General features: G+C 34.4%; 1 protein-coding gene across 3 annotated transcripts in view; it reads right to left on the bottom strand.

Moving 5' to 3' along the window:
• LOC128559603 (uncharacterized) overlaps window positions 1-5,587 on the bottom strand; it is a 49,841-nt gene extending 44,254 nt beyond the window's left edge. The window contains exons 1-2 of one of the 3 annotated variants that reach the window (XR_008372492.1): window positions 2,275-2,376; window positions 1,286-1,335 (exon numbers count right to left, since the gene is read on the bottom strand). Coding sequence is in view for 2 of the 3 variants with exons in the window: in XM_053551799.1 (XP_053407774.1) it covers window positions 1,286-1,334 (49 nt within the window). In the remaining variant the exon portion in view is untranslated. Of the gene's footprint in view, window positions 1-1,285; window positions 1,336-2,274; window positions 2,377-5,440 lie in introns of those variants that run through there. The other 2 variants (XM_053551799.1, XM_053551798.1) reach the window with 2 other exon arrangements.
• Window positions 5,588-17,270: the final 11,683 nt, after the last annotated feature.

Raw genomic sequence — 17,270 nt, 5'->3', positions numbered from 1 at the left:
GTCGTGTAAGTTACCGGACAAGCATACTTTCAAAAGAAACAAAGGAAATAAAACCGGAATAATGATAGGGTCGAGTCTTTAAAAGTAACCTGTATGCTTTTTAATTACTTTAAAATGTAAAACGCTTTTTAAACCTTAGGAGCACACGCTTTATTGTATACAAGGCCAATTGCAAAAACTTATATCGAAAGCCCCTCATCAAAAACAGTTTCGCTAAATCGTTTTAAACAATTTTATTTTCACTAAAATGTGTTTTCAGATAGACAACAGTTCAAACATTTAATTCAAACGGCGGTAAAATACAGAACTCTTCTGATCAGAAAACGAGAAAAAGATGATTGGTTGGCCTATCGAGATGTCAAAGCGTTTGTTAGAAGAAATGAACTCTATAGAGAAATCGATCTGTAAGATATATTTTGTACATCGAGTTGTTTGAGAGGTGTTTATGTAATTATGTACAGTTGCATGAATAAACTTAATTTATCATTTATTCCACATGGGTCTAAGACCTTCTGGATGAAAATAAAATAAACTCGAAAGCTTGAAACATGATCAAAATAATCTCTAAACCAAAGTGATATTTTGAAGAATATTATTAGATTTCCTTTATCACATGTTTTGACGTCGCGGGACTGAAATAAAGCCGTAACATTTTGATAATAGGATAGTGTAATAAAGCTTTGACATTGACGTCGTTTATTTGTAGGAGACGTTTGACGAATTTACTTTGTCTATAATAGGTAAAGAACGTATAAATCTTGATGTTACAACTGGAAAAGTTTACATGTGATATATTATAAAGGCTTTGCTTAAATTGATATAGAGGATATTACACAATTTTTTTTTTAATATTGAATTTATTAAACGAATTGAATGAAATAATAAAATGCGAGGCTCTGTAGATTTCTTGTAAGTAAGAACAATTACGAAAATAAGAAGTCTCGGTTCCTTGAATTGTCCCAAATCATCACAAGGTGATTGTGATTGAAATCTACGTAGTTTTAGAATACATCTATTTTGCCATATGTTAGGCTATATTTAAGATTTACAGCAAATAATGTCCCATTTTATTTGTAAATTTACTTTTGTTTAAAGATTATTTTGATCATGTGTTTCCCCACACTGACATAGAGTATTGTGGTAAGCTGGACAGTCAGTTACACAGTCACCATATGACCTATATTGTGCATATCAGGCCTTAGACCAAACAAAGCAAACAAATTCATTGAAGTACAATATATTCTACATAAAAATTTAGATTTAAAACATCCTTGGCTATAATTACCTTCTATAATAAAATGGAGAAAGATCCATAGCAAATACATCTTCTGCATTCTGAAAAGTAAAAAAGCAATGTAAAATTGACATGTTTCTTTGTTTATTGTATGGGTACTGTTGCTTATAGCGTGTATGAAATACATGTACACTGTCTTTCGAGCAAAGCTGGGATGTCAAAGCGAGGTTTGGAGCGAATAAACCGCGGTCTGAACTCCCGAGTGGTGGTTTCTAAGTCGTGGACCTGCGTATTTCTATGTCTATTTTTTACATCTTTGTATCTCATTAAATATTATCCTTCCATTAAAGAGTTTTTATGTATATGCGTGCATGGTTTGTGAGCACGTGTGTAATTTTCTATGGAGGGTCTTTGTATACATGGCTCTTAGAATGTTTTACTTGTTTATCTTATTACGGCGCTCATGCTAATAGACAGCTTCACTTTATCTTGTCAAGTGGTATGAAGTGTTGTGATGTTCAGATGTCTGTCTAAGGAAATGTGTACACCCATGTTACTCCTATTCACTGTTCAACCAGACACCTGATATCGTGACGTATTTTTCTAGAGACGTAATAAGACTTTTGCCAAGTAGACAGTCAAACTTTTATTCTAAAAAGTGGTTGTTGATATATCTCAATATTTACATTGCAACAGCAGTTGCAACGATAAAACTGTATGACCCTTTGTATAACATCAAATGAAGCCGCATGATTAAGACGTAACGTAAAGGTGCAACATTCTAGAGGTGACAGGGCTCCACCGGGTTCGAATTTTTGCATACTTCACATCGTCATTTGTTATGGCCTACGTGCATTTTAGCGTACGTAAGCAATGGAAAGCGTGCATTGTTAATCACGGACAAACATTTTTTTATTTATTCGCATATAGGTGGAGATTTTGTTGTTTGGCAAATCTATTTCTTGAAAGCATGTAACATTGGATCAACTAAAGCAATATAAAAGAACAAGAAAACAAAACTGTAAATGTAAGATATAAACCTTTGTTTGGGAATTTATTTGGTTGAAATGTTATGGTTGCGGAGGCCTCGTTCTCATTTCAATTGGAAGTCGACAATACACCTCACATCCTTTCATATTTGCACACTAGCCTTCCAATCCTGAGGTCGGGGGTTCGATACCCGGCAGCTACTCGGGAATTTTCAGAAACGCTTTTCAGTGTTTCCCGACCAACTAGAGGTGTACTGGTCAGGAACCCAGGCAATCCTTGCGTGTATCAGTGCTATACACTAGGCACGTTAAAGAACCAGGCTGTCTGTTCGCAATGAGCTAGGCTAAGTTAGCCGGACATGCCTGTATCTGATTTCTGATCTCTCTGTCGTGGGGGCTTTGTCTCACTCTGTCCCTCTGGTCAGATCGCTCTGTGTCTGTACTAGTAGAGGATGAATTATGCGCCCTGTGTGGCTGCATTTGAGCTATGTAAAGCGCCTTTGAACGTGAAATTGATCATGAAAAGGGCGCTGTATAAATCTGGTATAATAATAATAATAATAATAATAATAATAATAATAATATTTAATTTTCTGTAACTTCTTTTGAAAACAGTCTTTCCTGTCAGACTAATGAATATTAGAGTGCTGAAAGGTCGCCAAAACATAAATACAGTATAATTGTAGAAAACATTTTAAAGTCCTTAAAAATCAATCTGGATCCATTACTAATATGACCGTGATGACATTTTGATACAGTGTTGAGTGTTATATTTAAAATGTCATACAAGTATATTCAAACTCAAAATATTGATATTTACTTTCAATACTCAAATCAAATTATTTACAAACCAGCATTTCAACTAAAAAATGACAACTGTATTTTATTATATCTTATTGGTGAATTTAGTAAGTTCTAGGTAAGCCTAGATTTTAACTAGTTGACTGTATAAAAGTAAGATGTTTACAAGATGTTAAAATTCTTTGGCAAATTTGACACATTACTGGAATTTGTTGACGTCAAAGATTTCAAATATTTGGATACATATATGTGAGGTCTGTAACGTCTTATGCTTTTATTTCAGGTCAATCAAAAACAATTACCTTCTTTGATTTTAAAGAAATAAAATTATTATAAATAAATCCTTTAAAACAGCAACATAATACTATTGCTCTCCTTTTTCTTAACATGCAATGAAGCGGTTACAACGTGTGACGTAATTGCTGTTATATTACATAGACCACTATAGTGCAAAGTCAAGTCAAATATTTTAACAACGTCTTATCACATGTACATCATCATAAAACAGATAAAGGAACAAGTGTCTATCTTAACAGAAATATTGAGACGGATGAGATTATCTCATTGGCTTCAACTTTTAACAATTATACAAACCGTTTCATTATTGAAAAAATATTTCATATTTAAACTGCTAAATGGTATGAAGTAAAGCTGTGGAACCCATATAAAAAGTATTAAAAATGCATTGCAAATGAATATCACACTCCAAAAACAAATGTTTAAAATGGTGCGTTATAAATATGGCTTTTACTAAAATTATATTACATAATAATGTTAGTAGGTACGTCTGTGTAACCAAACAAAAACCGTTAAGACAGCGTAAAAGTCTCATTTAAGAAAGCAGTTCTTTAATTGTAAATCGTCCTATTTTTAATGAACATCATTGAGCACCTAAAGTGAATTTTAGGCTACCGATTGCAATGGTTAAAAACAAACTGGGCAAATAATGAAGATACTTTAACAATCTAGAATCATAAGATCGTAAGCCAATAAAAATATGTACATCTTACGACTTTATGCTTCTATATCTTTGACAGTTTTTGTGTCCGTGTAAAGACCGAAGGAATAGCAGAAGCAACAGCTTAATGACAAAAACATTTTTTACTAACCACAATGTATATTTGAAACTGCATGATTGACAATTTAATTCCAGATGATCATGCAAAAGCGTTCCTAACTGCAACATTTATGAAATCTATAACGTGCAACGGGTTCTTTGGATGAAACAATGGATGTTTGTTTGTTTGCTTTTGGGTTTAACGCCGTTTTTCAACAATAGTTCAGTTATGTAAAGGCGGGCAGTTAACCTAACCAGTGTTCCTGGATTCTGTACCAGTACAAACCTGTTCTCCGCAAGTAACTGCCAATTTCCCCACATGAATCAGTGCTGGAGGAGAAACAATGGATGAGCAATATTGAGAGTCAACACAAAAAAAACACCGAACCTTGAATATTGCAAAATATGAAATGGTCCTGCTGAAAGTCCCATTTGCGATTTTATCTAGATAACATCATCCCTGGGTACCGGTCAGTTTATCCTGGTAATTAATGCCCTATCTGCTACCAAATTGTCACTTTAAAATTAAAACTACTTTTGTATATGCGTTTATTGTATTTATTTATCAATTTTTTTTCTATAATTTAAGATGCATTCATAGTATTTAATGACAGGATTACAATATATAAATTTTTGAAAAAGTCTGTAAATGAAACTAATAAGAAAATACATCTAGTCTAAAATGATGTTGCCTTAAATTTCGACTTGTAATGATAGCATCTGTGTCATTTTTCTTGTTGTGAATAAGAAGGTGAGACAACAGCGTCTATTCAAACGGACTTGTTGATTCATGAATACAAACGACCTCACCGATCCATATAAACGGCCTCACAAATCCATATTAATAGCCTCACCAATCCATATAAAAGGCCTCGCCAATCCATATAAACGACATTACCAATCCACATAAATGACCTCACCAATCCATATAAACGACCTCATCAATCCATATAAACAGCCTCGCCAATCCATATTAATGGCCTGACCAATCCATATAAACGGCCTCACCAATCCATATAAATGGCCTCACCAGTCTATATAAACGATCTCGCTTATCCATATAAACGATCTCACCAATCCATATAAATGGCCTCAAGAATCCATATAAACGACCTCACCAATCCTTATAAACGGCATCACCAATCCATGTAAACGACCTCACCAATCCATATAAACGGCCTCACCAATCCATATAAACGGCTTTACTAATCCATATAAATGGCCTCATCAATTCATATAAACGGCTACACCAATCCATATAAATGGCCTCACCAATCCATATAAACGACCTCACTAATCCATATAAACTGCCTCATCAATTCATATAAACGACCTCGTGATGTAAGTGAATTCTCTTACCTATATGTAGCTGTTCACGAATAAAGTATAGTCCAAGTTTACATGTAAAAGCAAAAGGTATTTAAATGATCTGAAACGAAATTCTTTCAAAGCTTCGGAATTTATGGTTCGTCTGAAGTCTTTAAATGTGTAAGTAAAACTTTAATATTAAACAATCACGCAGTATTGAATGAAGTAAGAGATATTTATATGACGCAACTGTCTTTATCTGTAATATAATAACCTCTTCATGTTATATATAAACATTTACGCTTGTTTGAAGACAAAAATATAAATGCATGTGTGTTTGACTCATCCATATCGATTAACCCTCACGCATACCGTAATAATAATTTGTCTTGAATATTTGATATTACATTGTACGTCTTAAACAAATACATTTTCGTTTTAATTCATGTTTTCAGTGGTGTATATTTGATATTTCTATTGTGAAAATCCCAGATTTATTATATACCTATATAAATTCTGTAAAAAATCGGCCTGTATTTCACAAGTAAATATGAACAGACAGACAAAAATTCCTTATTGTACCTTTTAAATTCCGTATTGTACCTTCCGTATTGTATGCTGCCGGACTATTTTCGTTTATATGTATGACCCGACGCATTTCTATAAATAGCACACATAAAAACTTCAGTAAGTTCCATTTAATATCGATAAACATTGAAGATACCGTTCAAGAACAAAACAATAATTAAAATGGTAAAGGTATATAATAAAAGGGTCATTATAACAGTAGCTAGATCTGGGACTTTGTATTCGGCTCTCGTGGATTTTGCAAGGTCGGATCCACTCGGCGCTTGCGCGCTCGTGAGATCCGATCAGGCAAAATCCACTCGAGCCGAATTCTGCATCCCAGATCAAGCTACTGTTATAATAACCTATTATATTTACTGAAAATCTTGTTCTTCAAGTTCAACTTAGTATTGGAAGAAATGATTACCAGTTCTTTAATATCCCATGTCAGAAGACAAAGGATGAACCCCCTAGAATTGACATGCTTTTGTTTCTCATAAACTTTTTACGAATAAAAACATAAAAGGAATAAAACACGATACGAAAGGGGACAACCTGTTTTGTCAAAATATTTCTTTCTGCTTCCCAAAAAGAATAAGGCAAAAATTTTCGGCGAAATGTAAAACCCCCGACTATGGAACAGCCAAAATCCCCTGGCACCTTGAAAAAAGGTAGTCGATAATGGGGATTAAATTTCCAGTTTTTTGGCTGTAAAAAGGATTTTTTTGAACATTGCAAAATATTGGTTGAAACTTTGATGCCTATATTTACATACTGGTATTTTTGCTTTTAAAAAAAAGACCCCAAAAACTGATTTCAGTAAAATTTATTCTAACCCCCCCCAAAATTGTGTTGTCATTTCAGTGTAAAAATTACGGTGTGTCCGTTTGACAAAAAATATTTTTTTTCCCACAAAATGACCCCTTTTTCTTTGATATTTTTACATTTATAAATTTTTGCTTTACAAAAAAATGAAAGTTTAAAAAATTTAAAAGGGTCTAATTGTATTGCGCATTGTAAAACTTGTCATTTTATATAGAATTATAGTGGGGCTTTTAGTGTGTTAAAACCTTTTAAAGAATTGTCACCGGTAAAATTTACTAAAATTTTTGTCGTTGCAAATAAAAAAAAAAATTTAAAAGGGCACTAAACCCAGAAATTTTGATTTTTGAAAGAATTAGCAAAAAATAAGATAATTCTTACCGGGGGTTTTAAAAAAGGGTGTGGGAAAAGGGGGCTTGGTTGTACGCAGTAAATAAAAATCCTAGTTGGAAAAAAAAAACCAAAAACTGCCGGGAAAAAACTGTCCAAAAAAAACAATATTATGTGCACAGACTTATGTGTCGGCCACTAAAAAATTTTTAAAAATACCGAAGGCCCCCCGGTCGCATATTCCCATTTTCTCTGTGTTGCCCCGGCCATTTGACATTGCCCCCAGTTCATAATAAGAAAGGAGAAATGTGGGGCCCCAATGCTCAGGAAAAGTTTGGATTTCTTTAAGACTGTTTTCTGGGGGTATACATGTTTATTTTTTTTAAAATTTTTTGATAAATAAGCACTATTTATACAAACTTATAAAAAGGTTAAATTAATTTGTGGGGTTAATAAAATTGTTATATGGGGGGCCCGGGCTAGTGGCCAAAGGCAGCAATAATTTTACTTAAACCCTTTATTCATTCTAATATCCATCTATGCAAAGCTAAACTTTTAGGTGGGGGGTGCTAGAAAAGTCGGGTTTGGGGGCAGTAAAGCCCTTTGAATATGAAAATCGTATGAAATTTTTGTACCTATACGGGCGTGATGAAAACGACTGCGTTTTGTCGCGTATGTACTAGTATTTTCGCAACTTGTCGTAGTACTCTTTTTCTTAAAAGGTGTTGAAAACAGAAAGGCATGGACCTTTTGCACCTTTTTCCCCTACTTAAGGATAACAGTGTCGCAACCATGATTAGTCTTAGAATCGGCCATGGTACGGCCATGGCAGTTGCGGAGAAATGTAAATTTTGGGCAAGCATGATTTAGGATCTGTTCACGCCCCCCTTTTCGGGGAATGCAAAAAATTTAGTTTTTCTATGTTTTTCGGACCAAGGAAAATTTTCAATTTTTCCCTAGTAAAGCCCATCATCCAGTCATTTTAAAAGCCGACTTTGTCTTTGGTTTTTTTTGTTTTTGTATTTTGCCAGAAAAAACCAAGCTGTATTTAGAACTGAGGTCCCACATAACCTTTTAAACATGTCTATTGCTGAATTATATTAGGCATTTGGTTTTATTATTTTCAAATTGTTTTGTATTTCTTATGTGACTTGATAGTCAAAAACCATAGTTTATAGTGAGAAAACTTTTTTTTTGTTAGACTTTGTTTCCCACGGAACTTTTTGCCCACTAAATGGTGCCGGTTTAATTTCCTTTTTGGGAATTTGTAGGTGCCTCAATTTTAATGACAGTTTTATTTCCTTGACCTTTGTTACCCAGAAGACCTTAAAATTCCCATCCCCTGTGTGGGTGCAATCTGGAAGATTTTTGTAATACCCTTTAGATACCATTTTATTCCATTTGGAAAGGGGACCAGGTGGCGAAATAAAACCTTTTTATTACATTTTGACTTTAATAGTTGGAAGAACTTAAACCCCAGGCCATAGTATGATTTTACTAAGAAGCAAAAATTTTGCATATTGTTTGCTTTTGGATGAAAAAAAAAATTTTTTTCCCATTTTTTCTGAAAAAAAAGCTTTTTTTTTAAAAAAAAAAATTCCTAAACACTAATTTTGTTCTATATTTTACCCAGTTGTAACTAAAAATTTTTTTTGTGGGGTTTTGTTATTCCGCACTTGTGGTTATTTTGTGAAATACTCGGGTTTTTAAAAAAAAAACAGCGTTTAAGACAATTTTGGATTCACCAAAGTTAACGGTTTAAACCGCATCTTTGACAAAATGATGGCTGTAAAAAAATTGTTTTTGAGAAACTTGGTTTTTTGGGGCCCCTGAAACTTGTTTTATAAGCTGAATATAGATGAAATTCCATGGAAGCAAAAAAGCGAAAAAAAAAAATTTCTTTTTCCTTATAGGCATACAGACCTAAAAAGCCTAGCACCTTTTGAAAAATGGTAGTCGCAAAATGGGGGGACAATATTTCTCATTTTTTTTGGTGTAAAAAGGATTTTTCTTGAAATCTTGCAAAATTTTGGGTTTTGAAATCAATTGCATGCCTTACTTGCTACTGGTAGCATTTGCATGTTAAAAAAAAGACTCCAATGATTTAACATGTAAAATTTTATTCTACCCCCCCTACCTAATTGGATTGTCATTTCAGGTAAAAATTACGGGTGTCCCGTTTGACCAAAAAATATTTTCTTGCATCAAACATGCCCCCTACTTTTTTTTATATTTTTACATTTAAAAAGGTTTAAAAGAAAATGTAAGTTAAAAAAATTTTTAAAAATGGGTCAGGGTGTATTGCAGCATTGTAAAAATTTCATTTTTATAAAAATATATAGTGGGCGGGATTTTAGTGTTTATAACCTATAAAAAATTGTACCCGTAGAATTACAAAAAATTTTTTCTGTGTCTGAAAAAAAAAAAAAAATTGAAAACGGGCACATCCCCCAGCCCAATTGATTTTTGAAAGAATTAAGCAAAAAAAAAAAGGGGGGGAAAAAATTTGGGGGGGAAAAAAAAAAAAAAAAAAAAAAAAAAAAAAAAAAAAGGGGTTTCGGGAAATGGTTTTGGTTGTAGGACGTAAAAAAAAAAATTAGTTGGAAAAATAACCACAAAACCCCGGGGAGAAAAAAAACGCAGAAAAAAAACAATATTATGGCACAGATTTTAGTGCGGGCCACAGAAATATTTTAAAAATACCCGAAGGGGTCACGGTCGCTTTAATGCCCTTTTTTGTGGTGAACCCGGAACATTTGAGTTTTAAACCCCCCGTTCAAAAAAATAAAAAGGCAGAAATGTGGGGCCAATGCTCGGCCCAAAAAGTTTGGGGGGGGAAAGTTTTCTTTAAAGGGGACTGTTTTTCTATGGTTACATGTTTTACTATTTTTGTTAATTTTTTTTGATAAATATAGCACTTTATAACAAAAACTTATACAAGCTTAATTACATTTGTGGGGTTTATAATTTGTTATATGGTGCAGTCCCCGGCTCAGCTGGCCCACAAGGAGCAAATTTATTTTATTTTAAAAACCATCTTTTTTTTTAATATACACTCATGCAAAAGATACTTTTAGGTGTGGGGGTGCTAGAAAAGTCAGGTTGGGGGCGTGAACCTTTGAATATTTTGTAATTGTATGTAATTTGCCCCTAACGGGCTGTCAAAACGACGCGTCTTGCTCGCGATATGTACTAGTAGTTTTAGCAATTGGTATACTTTTTCTTAAGGGGTGTCTGATAACGAAGAGCCATGGACAGTTTTGCACCATTTCCCCTAGTTTTAAGGATAACGTGTCAGCAACCCATGTTTAGTCTTAGAATCTGGATGGTACGGCCTGGCAGTTGCGGGAATTAACATTTTTGGGAAAGCATGCATTATGGGATTGTTTCCTGTTTACTTTCTTGTAATCTAAAAAATTTAGTTTTTTTTTGCTTTCTGGCCCAAGGGAATTTCAAAATTTTCCGATAAGTTCTTTATCATCAGTCTTTTAAGCCTGACTTTGTCTGGCATATTTTTTTTTGTTTTTCGGTGTTCCCAAAAAACCAAAAGTGTTTTTAAACATGAGGTCCCACAGAAACCCTTTTAAAACTAGTCTATTGCTGAAATTAATTAGGCTTTGGGTTTTTTATTTTTTAAAAATTGTTTTGTTTTTCTATGGCATTTATCTCTGAAAACACCAGATTTAAAGATAAGCAAATCGTTTTTTAGTTTAGACTTTGTTTCCAGGAACTTTTTTGTCAAAAGGGGCCCGGTTTAAATTTGCCTTTTTTGGAATTTGTAGGCTCCCCTTTCGGCCGTTTAGTTCCTTTGCCCTTTGTTAACCAGAATGCCCTTTAAATCTCCATCCCTGTGGGTGTAAAATTAAAGCCTTTAGTAATACCTTAGATCCATTTCATTCCTTTTTAGCAAGCCCAGGTGGCGTTCACCCCCTTTTAATTTTTGCTGAAAATTTGGAGAGAACTGAATCCCAGGCCAAGAGATATGCTTTAGCTATAAAATGCAAAAAATAGCGTATTTTGCTTTTGAAAAAAAAAAAAAAGACAATTTTCCACTTTTTATGAAAAATAAGTTTTTTTTAACAAAAAAAATTCACTAAACACAAATTTTTGTTTTATATTTTATCACATTGCATAAAATATAAAATTTTTTTATTGGGGGTTTTCTATCGCATTGCGGTGGTATATTTGTGTAATGTTACGGGTTTTTGAAAAAAACAGCGTTTAAGATATATGTGATTAGCCAAAATTAAGGGTTAACCGCAGTCTTTGGACAAAAAGAGGGTGACAAAAATAGTGTTTTTTAGAAAATTGGTTTTTTTTTGGGGAAATTGTTTTATAATGAATTAGTGAAATTACAAAAAGGAGCAAAAAAGCTGAAAAAAAAAAAATTTTATATTTCCCTTTTAGATACAGACACTAAAAAGCCCGAGCACCTATGAAAAATGTATCGATAAGGCGGATTCAAAAAGTTTTTCGTTTTTTGGCGTAAGAAGATTTTTCCTTTAATCATTGCATTATTGGTTTAAATCTATGCTGTATACTTGACATATGGTAAAATTTTCAGTTGAAAAAAAAAACCCCCAATGATTTAACATGAGAAAATTTTTTCATACAACCCCCACCCTAAATTGTGTTGTCATTTCGTGTTAAAAATTTTCGGTGTGTCCCTTGACCAAAATTTTTCTTGCATAAACATGACCCCTACTTTTTTTTTTGATTTTTTCATATAAAGGTTTCTTTTCAAAAAAATGAAGTTAAAAAAAAAATTAAATGGTAGGGTGTATTGAGTTGTGGGAAATTTTCATTTATATAGAATTATTGGCGGGTATTTTTGTTGTTTAAAACTTGCTCTTCGCATACTTTATTTTTTTAAACTAAAGTGATTTTTAAAATGCCCCGGTTCGATAAAAATGTAAACAAAGGACTTGTCTAAAGAAACTTTGAAAAATAATGCAGTCGCTCTTTGCTAATACTATTTTCAGGGAAAGCTAATGCTCCTTTTGGTTGCAGAAAGGATTAGTTTTTTATTTAATTCCCCCCCAATTGAAATCCTCCAAAAATGGGAAAAAAATTACTTTATTTTGGGAAAAAATCACCTCTTTGCGTTCGCAGCTGCAAAAAAGGGCAAATTAAAAGATTTAGTGTTTTTTAAAATTTTTACTTACTACCTTTAGTAAATTTATACTCTGAACAACACGTCAAGAAATTTGGGGATTTGACCCATTTGCGTTTGGAGCATTAGATTAATTTTTTTTTTACACAAAAATTGCCGTTAGATAATAAAACGAATACGCCCATAATCCGGAGTTCACCCCATTATTTTCCCGTTCCGCAAAATAATCCCCGCAAATTTAAAGCATAGCATTCTCTGCTGTACCGGGGAAATGGGAGAGTGTCGTTTGGGTGAAGGGGCCTGGGGTTTAAATCCCAGTTGAGCTAATTATTTGTTCGCAAAGCATGTTTTTTGTTATAGATGTTTGATGTTCTAAATTTTTAGCACACTATCAAGGGTCTTTTTTTAGCAATAGATCAAAAATTTAATGTTTAAAACAAAGCACCCCAAATTTGAAATATTGACTATATTTTTTTCCTTTGTGTTTATGCCTCATGTTTGAAGGTTTCATTTCTTGATCACAAAATTTTCGTTAACCTTTAAAAAATTAAAGCTCAAACTCCCCATTTGGTTAAATTTGTTTATTTTGTTTGGAAATTTGGACATTTGTCTTATTTTTAAAGCTTTTTTAAATTCAAAACCCTTTATTTGAAAAATTGGTTAATTTTAGAACAGTTTTCCTGGGAAATCGAAAGAAGCCCGTAAAAAAATCCCAAATTTTCCCATTTTTTTGCAAATTGTTAAACGAGGCTTTAAACCGTTTTTTTTTCATGCTAGGTACATCCCGCTGAAAAGAAATTGTTTATGTTTATCTCCAAAGAAGTAAGCGACCTTAAACGCTTTGTTATTTTCGTTTTTAAAAAAAAAAACCCGGGGTTAATCAGATTTTGTCAAACAAAATTTATTTGTTTCAAAAAAATTTTTTCCCGGGGATTTTTACATTATTGTGCTCAGATTTCTTAATAAAGTTAAATTTTCAATCAAGTATTTTTAAAATTTTTTTTACCCGTTTCGCTACAGAAAGCGTTTTGGTGCATAGGTTAAATTTAAAAACCCCATTTTTCTGGGAAAAAGAATTTAAGCTTATTGTATAAAAATTTTCAAAGATTTGCTTTACGGGAAGTTTTTCCCAAATTAATTAGAAAGCAAGTAACAATATTATAATTTCCCTTTTACTTCTTGTTTGGCCAAAATTTGCTCAAATGTTTAACAACCTTTTACAGAATAAAAAATTTCTGAACAAATTATTCATTTTAAAAAATTTTTCGTCATTTTGCTAACAAAAGGGAAAAGTATGGTTTTGTGAAAATGGGGGGAAACCCGACATCGTTGCCGAAAATGAATCAAAAAAGGTAAAGGAATATACTGTTCGTGGGAAGTGTTCATTATGCAGGGCTAAAAGTTTAAAAGGTATTGAGTTAAAAAAGTTGAAATTTGGTTTTGCTTTTCAAAACATTATTTTTTCTATGCCCCTTTCTTTTTAAATAAAAAAAATTAATTTTCATTGAAATGAAATTGAATGGGATTTTTAACTTTTGATTTTTTAAATAGTTATGAATAAATTATGAAATATTTTGGGAAATTCCTTTTTGGTATAACTTGGAAACCGCGGGATTTTTTTGCGCACCCAAGTCGGGTCAAAACATATCCCCAAAGGGGTTCTGTAGACTTTTAAAACAAAAACCCAAAGTGTATGTCCTAAATTTGTAAAAAAATAAGAGTTTTTGTATTTTTTTATTTGGGGTGCTTTACGTCGGTACTTTTTTATTTTCCTTTTGTTGGGGCTTGCCTGCTTTTTCCGATTTGGTACATCACCATGCAGAGAAGTAGGATGTTTGGAGCATGTTTTGCATTGCTTCCTTTTTTTGCACTGCCTTGAAACAAGACTTAGACTGAAACAAGCAACATTAGCTGTTTTCCTTCACAATGGCCCTTTTGTCATCTGAAGACTTAGGGAGAAAGTGAATACATTCATCTAAGTCATGATTCTTTTTACAGACATAGCATTTATTTGATTTTTGAGAAACAGGAGGTTTAAATTTGGTTTCTATGAAATTAGAATGGCCCCTGAGCGATGGTTTCTTGTATCATCTTGCCTGTAACGCCTTTCAAACCTTTCTGGTTCAGAACGTGCTTGATCAACCTTTAAAGACTGCACAGAAGTTAGTAAATGGATCACAGGCAATCTTTGCCTCATTGAAAATGAACTAAACAAATTTAGAACAAGAGCTGTCACTAATGGTGACAAATATCCCCGCAGCACCTTGACCTTTGACCTGGTGACCTTGACCTTTGACCTGGTGACCACAAAGTCAGTAGGGTGGTGTACTCAATAAGTACTATCAGCATGTGAAGTTTGAAGGTCCTGGGTGAAGTGGTTCGCGAGTAAAGAGCCTTCATGCAAAAAGTTAACGTTGGCCCCTGTGACCTTGACCTTTAAACTTGGGACCCAAAGTCAGTAGGGTTGGTGTACTCATAAAGTACTATCAGCAAGTAAAGTTTGAAGGTCCTGGATAAAGTGGTTCGCGAGTAAAGTGCCTTCATGCAAAAAGTTAACGTTGGCCCCTGTGACCTTGACCTTTGACCTGGTGACCCCAAAGTCAGAAGGAGTGGTGTACTCAATAAGTACTATCAGCATGTGAAGTTTGAAGGTGCCTTCATGTAAAAAGTTAACGTTGGCCCCTGTGACCTTGACCTTTGATCTGGTGGCCCCGAAGTCAGTATGGATAGTGTACTCAATAAGTATTATCAGCATGTGAAGTTTGAAGGTCCTGGGTGCAGTGGTTCGCGAGTAAACAGCCTTCATGCAAAAAGTTAATGTTGGCCCCTGTGACCTTGACCTTTGACCTGGTGACCCCAAAGTCAGAAGGGGTGGTGTACTCAATAAGTACTATCAGCATGTGAAGTTTGAAGGTCTTGGGTGCAGTGGTTCGCGAGTAAAGTGCCTTCATGCAAAAAGTTAACGTTGTGACGAACGAACGAACGAACTAACTAACGAACTAACGAACGAACGGACGGACAGTTGAAAACTAATATGCCTCCCTTCGGGGGCATAAAAAGGTGGGAATGAACCCTTTTGTTTCTTCCATTTCACGACTGAAGATTCCAATATGAACAACCCACTCCGGAAGCTTTCGCAATGATTTCCGGTTTTTTCGATCATGATCAAGACGCTGAAGACTGTATTTGCTATGCATTGCAGTGTAACACGGCCGCATGAAATCTGCAAACCGTCGTAAACCGTGACCATCTCTTGACGAAATATTAGGCCATTTCTCTAACTTGTCACGAAACGCATTAGCCAAGACATATGGATTACCATACATTTCGTCTAACTATTTCTTAGCTTTATCATATGAATCACCAGAAGACAACACGAACTAATTTTAAGTAACATTCTTAACAGGCCCCCAATGTATTTCTTAAGATAGTGGATCTTTTGGGAAGAAGAGATACTCAGCTCTTCGATCAAGGTCTGAAAGGCGACATTCCAGGCTGGGTATTTCAAAGGATCCCCGCCCCCCCCCCCCCCCCCCCCCCAAAAAAAAAAAAACAACAGTGGGTTCAGGTGGGGTCGTTTTTTAAACTTACTTGTTCAGATAATGCCTTAGCAAGCTCTATGAATCCTTGTTCTACTGGGCTTACACTTATGCGTTTCTCTGTAACACCTTTACCATTGAAAGCCACCGACTTAGAATCAGTAACAAGCTGCTGGCTGCCAGGAGTATGTTTACGAACATGTACGAACTATGATTCTGCATAGCGATTTCAACCACGACTTTGCTATCTTGGTGACGGATGAATTCCATCCTGTTTCTCCTTTTACGGCTTCTCCTAAGATCTTCATTTAGCCTTGGTCTTGAAATTCAATTCATCAATGAAACTGTTTATCTGGTCAATATAACTGGTTAGCGTCTGATCGTCCTTTCTAAATATCTGCTCATTTGGGTGACCCTTAATACTGTTCCAATGCTGTGTGGAATAGTATGGCACGTGAACGAAAGTTACTTTCACATCGGGATACTGATCTACCAAAATTTCAAAATGTTTCAATTCAGTTTACATAGCTGAAACTGGATCGTCCTTTAAATGAATGAATTTCTGGATCTTTTTCGTTAAATCAGAAGTACCAATCCAAATGTATATCGCGACCTTTTTATACCTTTTCACAATGTCTTCAATATTTCGTCCTTGCTATTGTTCAGAACAATTGGTTTAAACGCCAGTGTACCTTCAATCAAATCAGTTGATGAAGCAGCTTGCTTTATATATTGATGCAGTCTATCATTACTAATGAAGACTAGAGTAACGATACAGTCTTGTCTCGATGCTGTACATTTTCAACCTTGTCTTGATGCTGTTTTTCGGAAATTTCCAGAACCTTCTTTCACAGAGCTTTTACCTGTGGCGGCCAGTAACCATTTCCGGAGGCGGATGGGTTTTTAGTATGTTCGGGAGAGGCTTAATTCACTTTTCAGGTTTCGATGACTTTATTGCGATCAATAGAATCTTGCCAAACAGTTCACGTGAACAACTGGAAAAGAACCCAAAAATGCTGTTAACAATAATAAATTCATCAAAATTCAGTATACAAAATCAGCAATCATAGGCTGCGCACATATGATAAATAAATTATTAATTTTTCCATAAACATTAATTATCAACGTGTGAAGTTGTGTACCCGGTCAACCACCTCCATGGTCACACCTCTTCCCCCTCCCCACCCCACAATTTCCTTTTTTTAACCTTAAATGTTCCATGAATATTTATCAACAGGCAAAGTTGTACCCTCTCCCCACCTCGTTCCTCCACCCAGTCATCCCCACCACCCCGATCGTTCACTCACCCATTTTTCCCCCATCAGTATTTATTTTCAACATGTGAAGTTTTGTACCCTCCCCCGGACCCCCACCCCACACCCCCTCCCCCTTTCACCTAAAAAAAATAAAACAAATTTAAACCTTTCATGAATATTTATCAACATATGAGCCGTGCCATGAGAAAACCAACATAGTGGGTTTGCGACCAGCATGGATCCAGACCAGCCTG

This window comes from Mercenaria mercenaria, chromosome 9, assembly GCF_021730395.1.
Source record: "Mercenaria mercenaria strain notata chromosome 9, MADL_Memer_1, whole genome shotgun sequence".
Taxonomy (NCBI): domain Eukaryota; kingdom Metazoa; phylum Mollusca; class Bivalvia; order Venerida; family Veneridae; genus Mercenaria; species Mercenaria mercenaria.
Note: the sequence above shows the minus strand (reverse complement) of the source record. Positions and strands in the feature narration are given on the sequence as shown.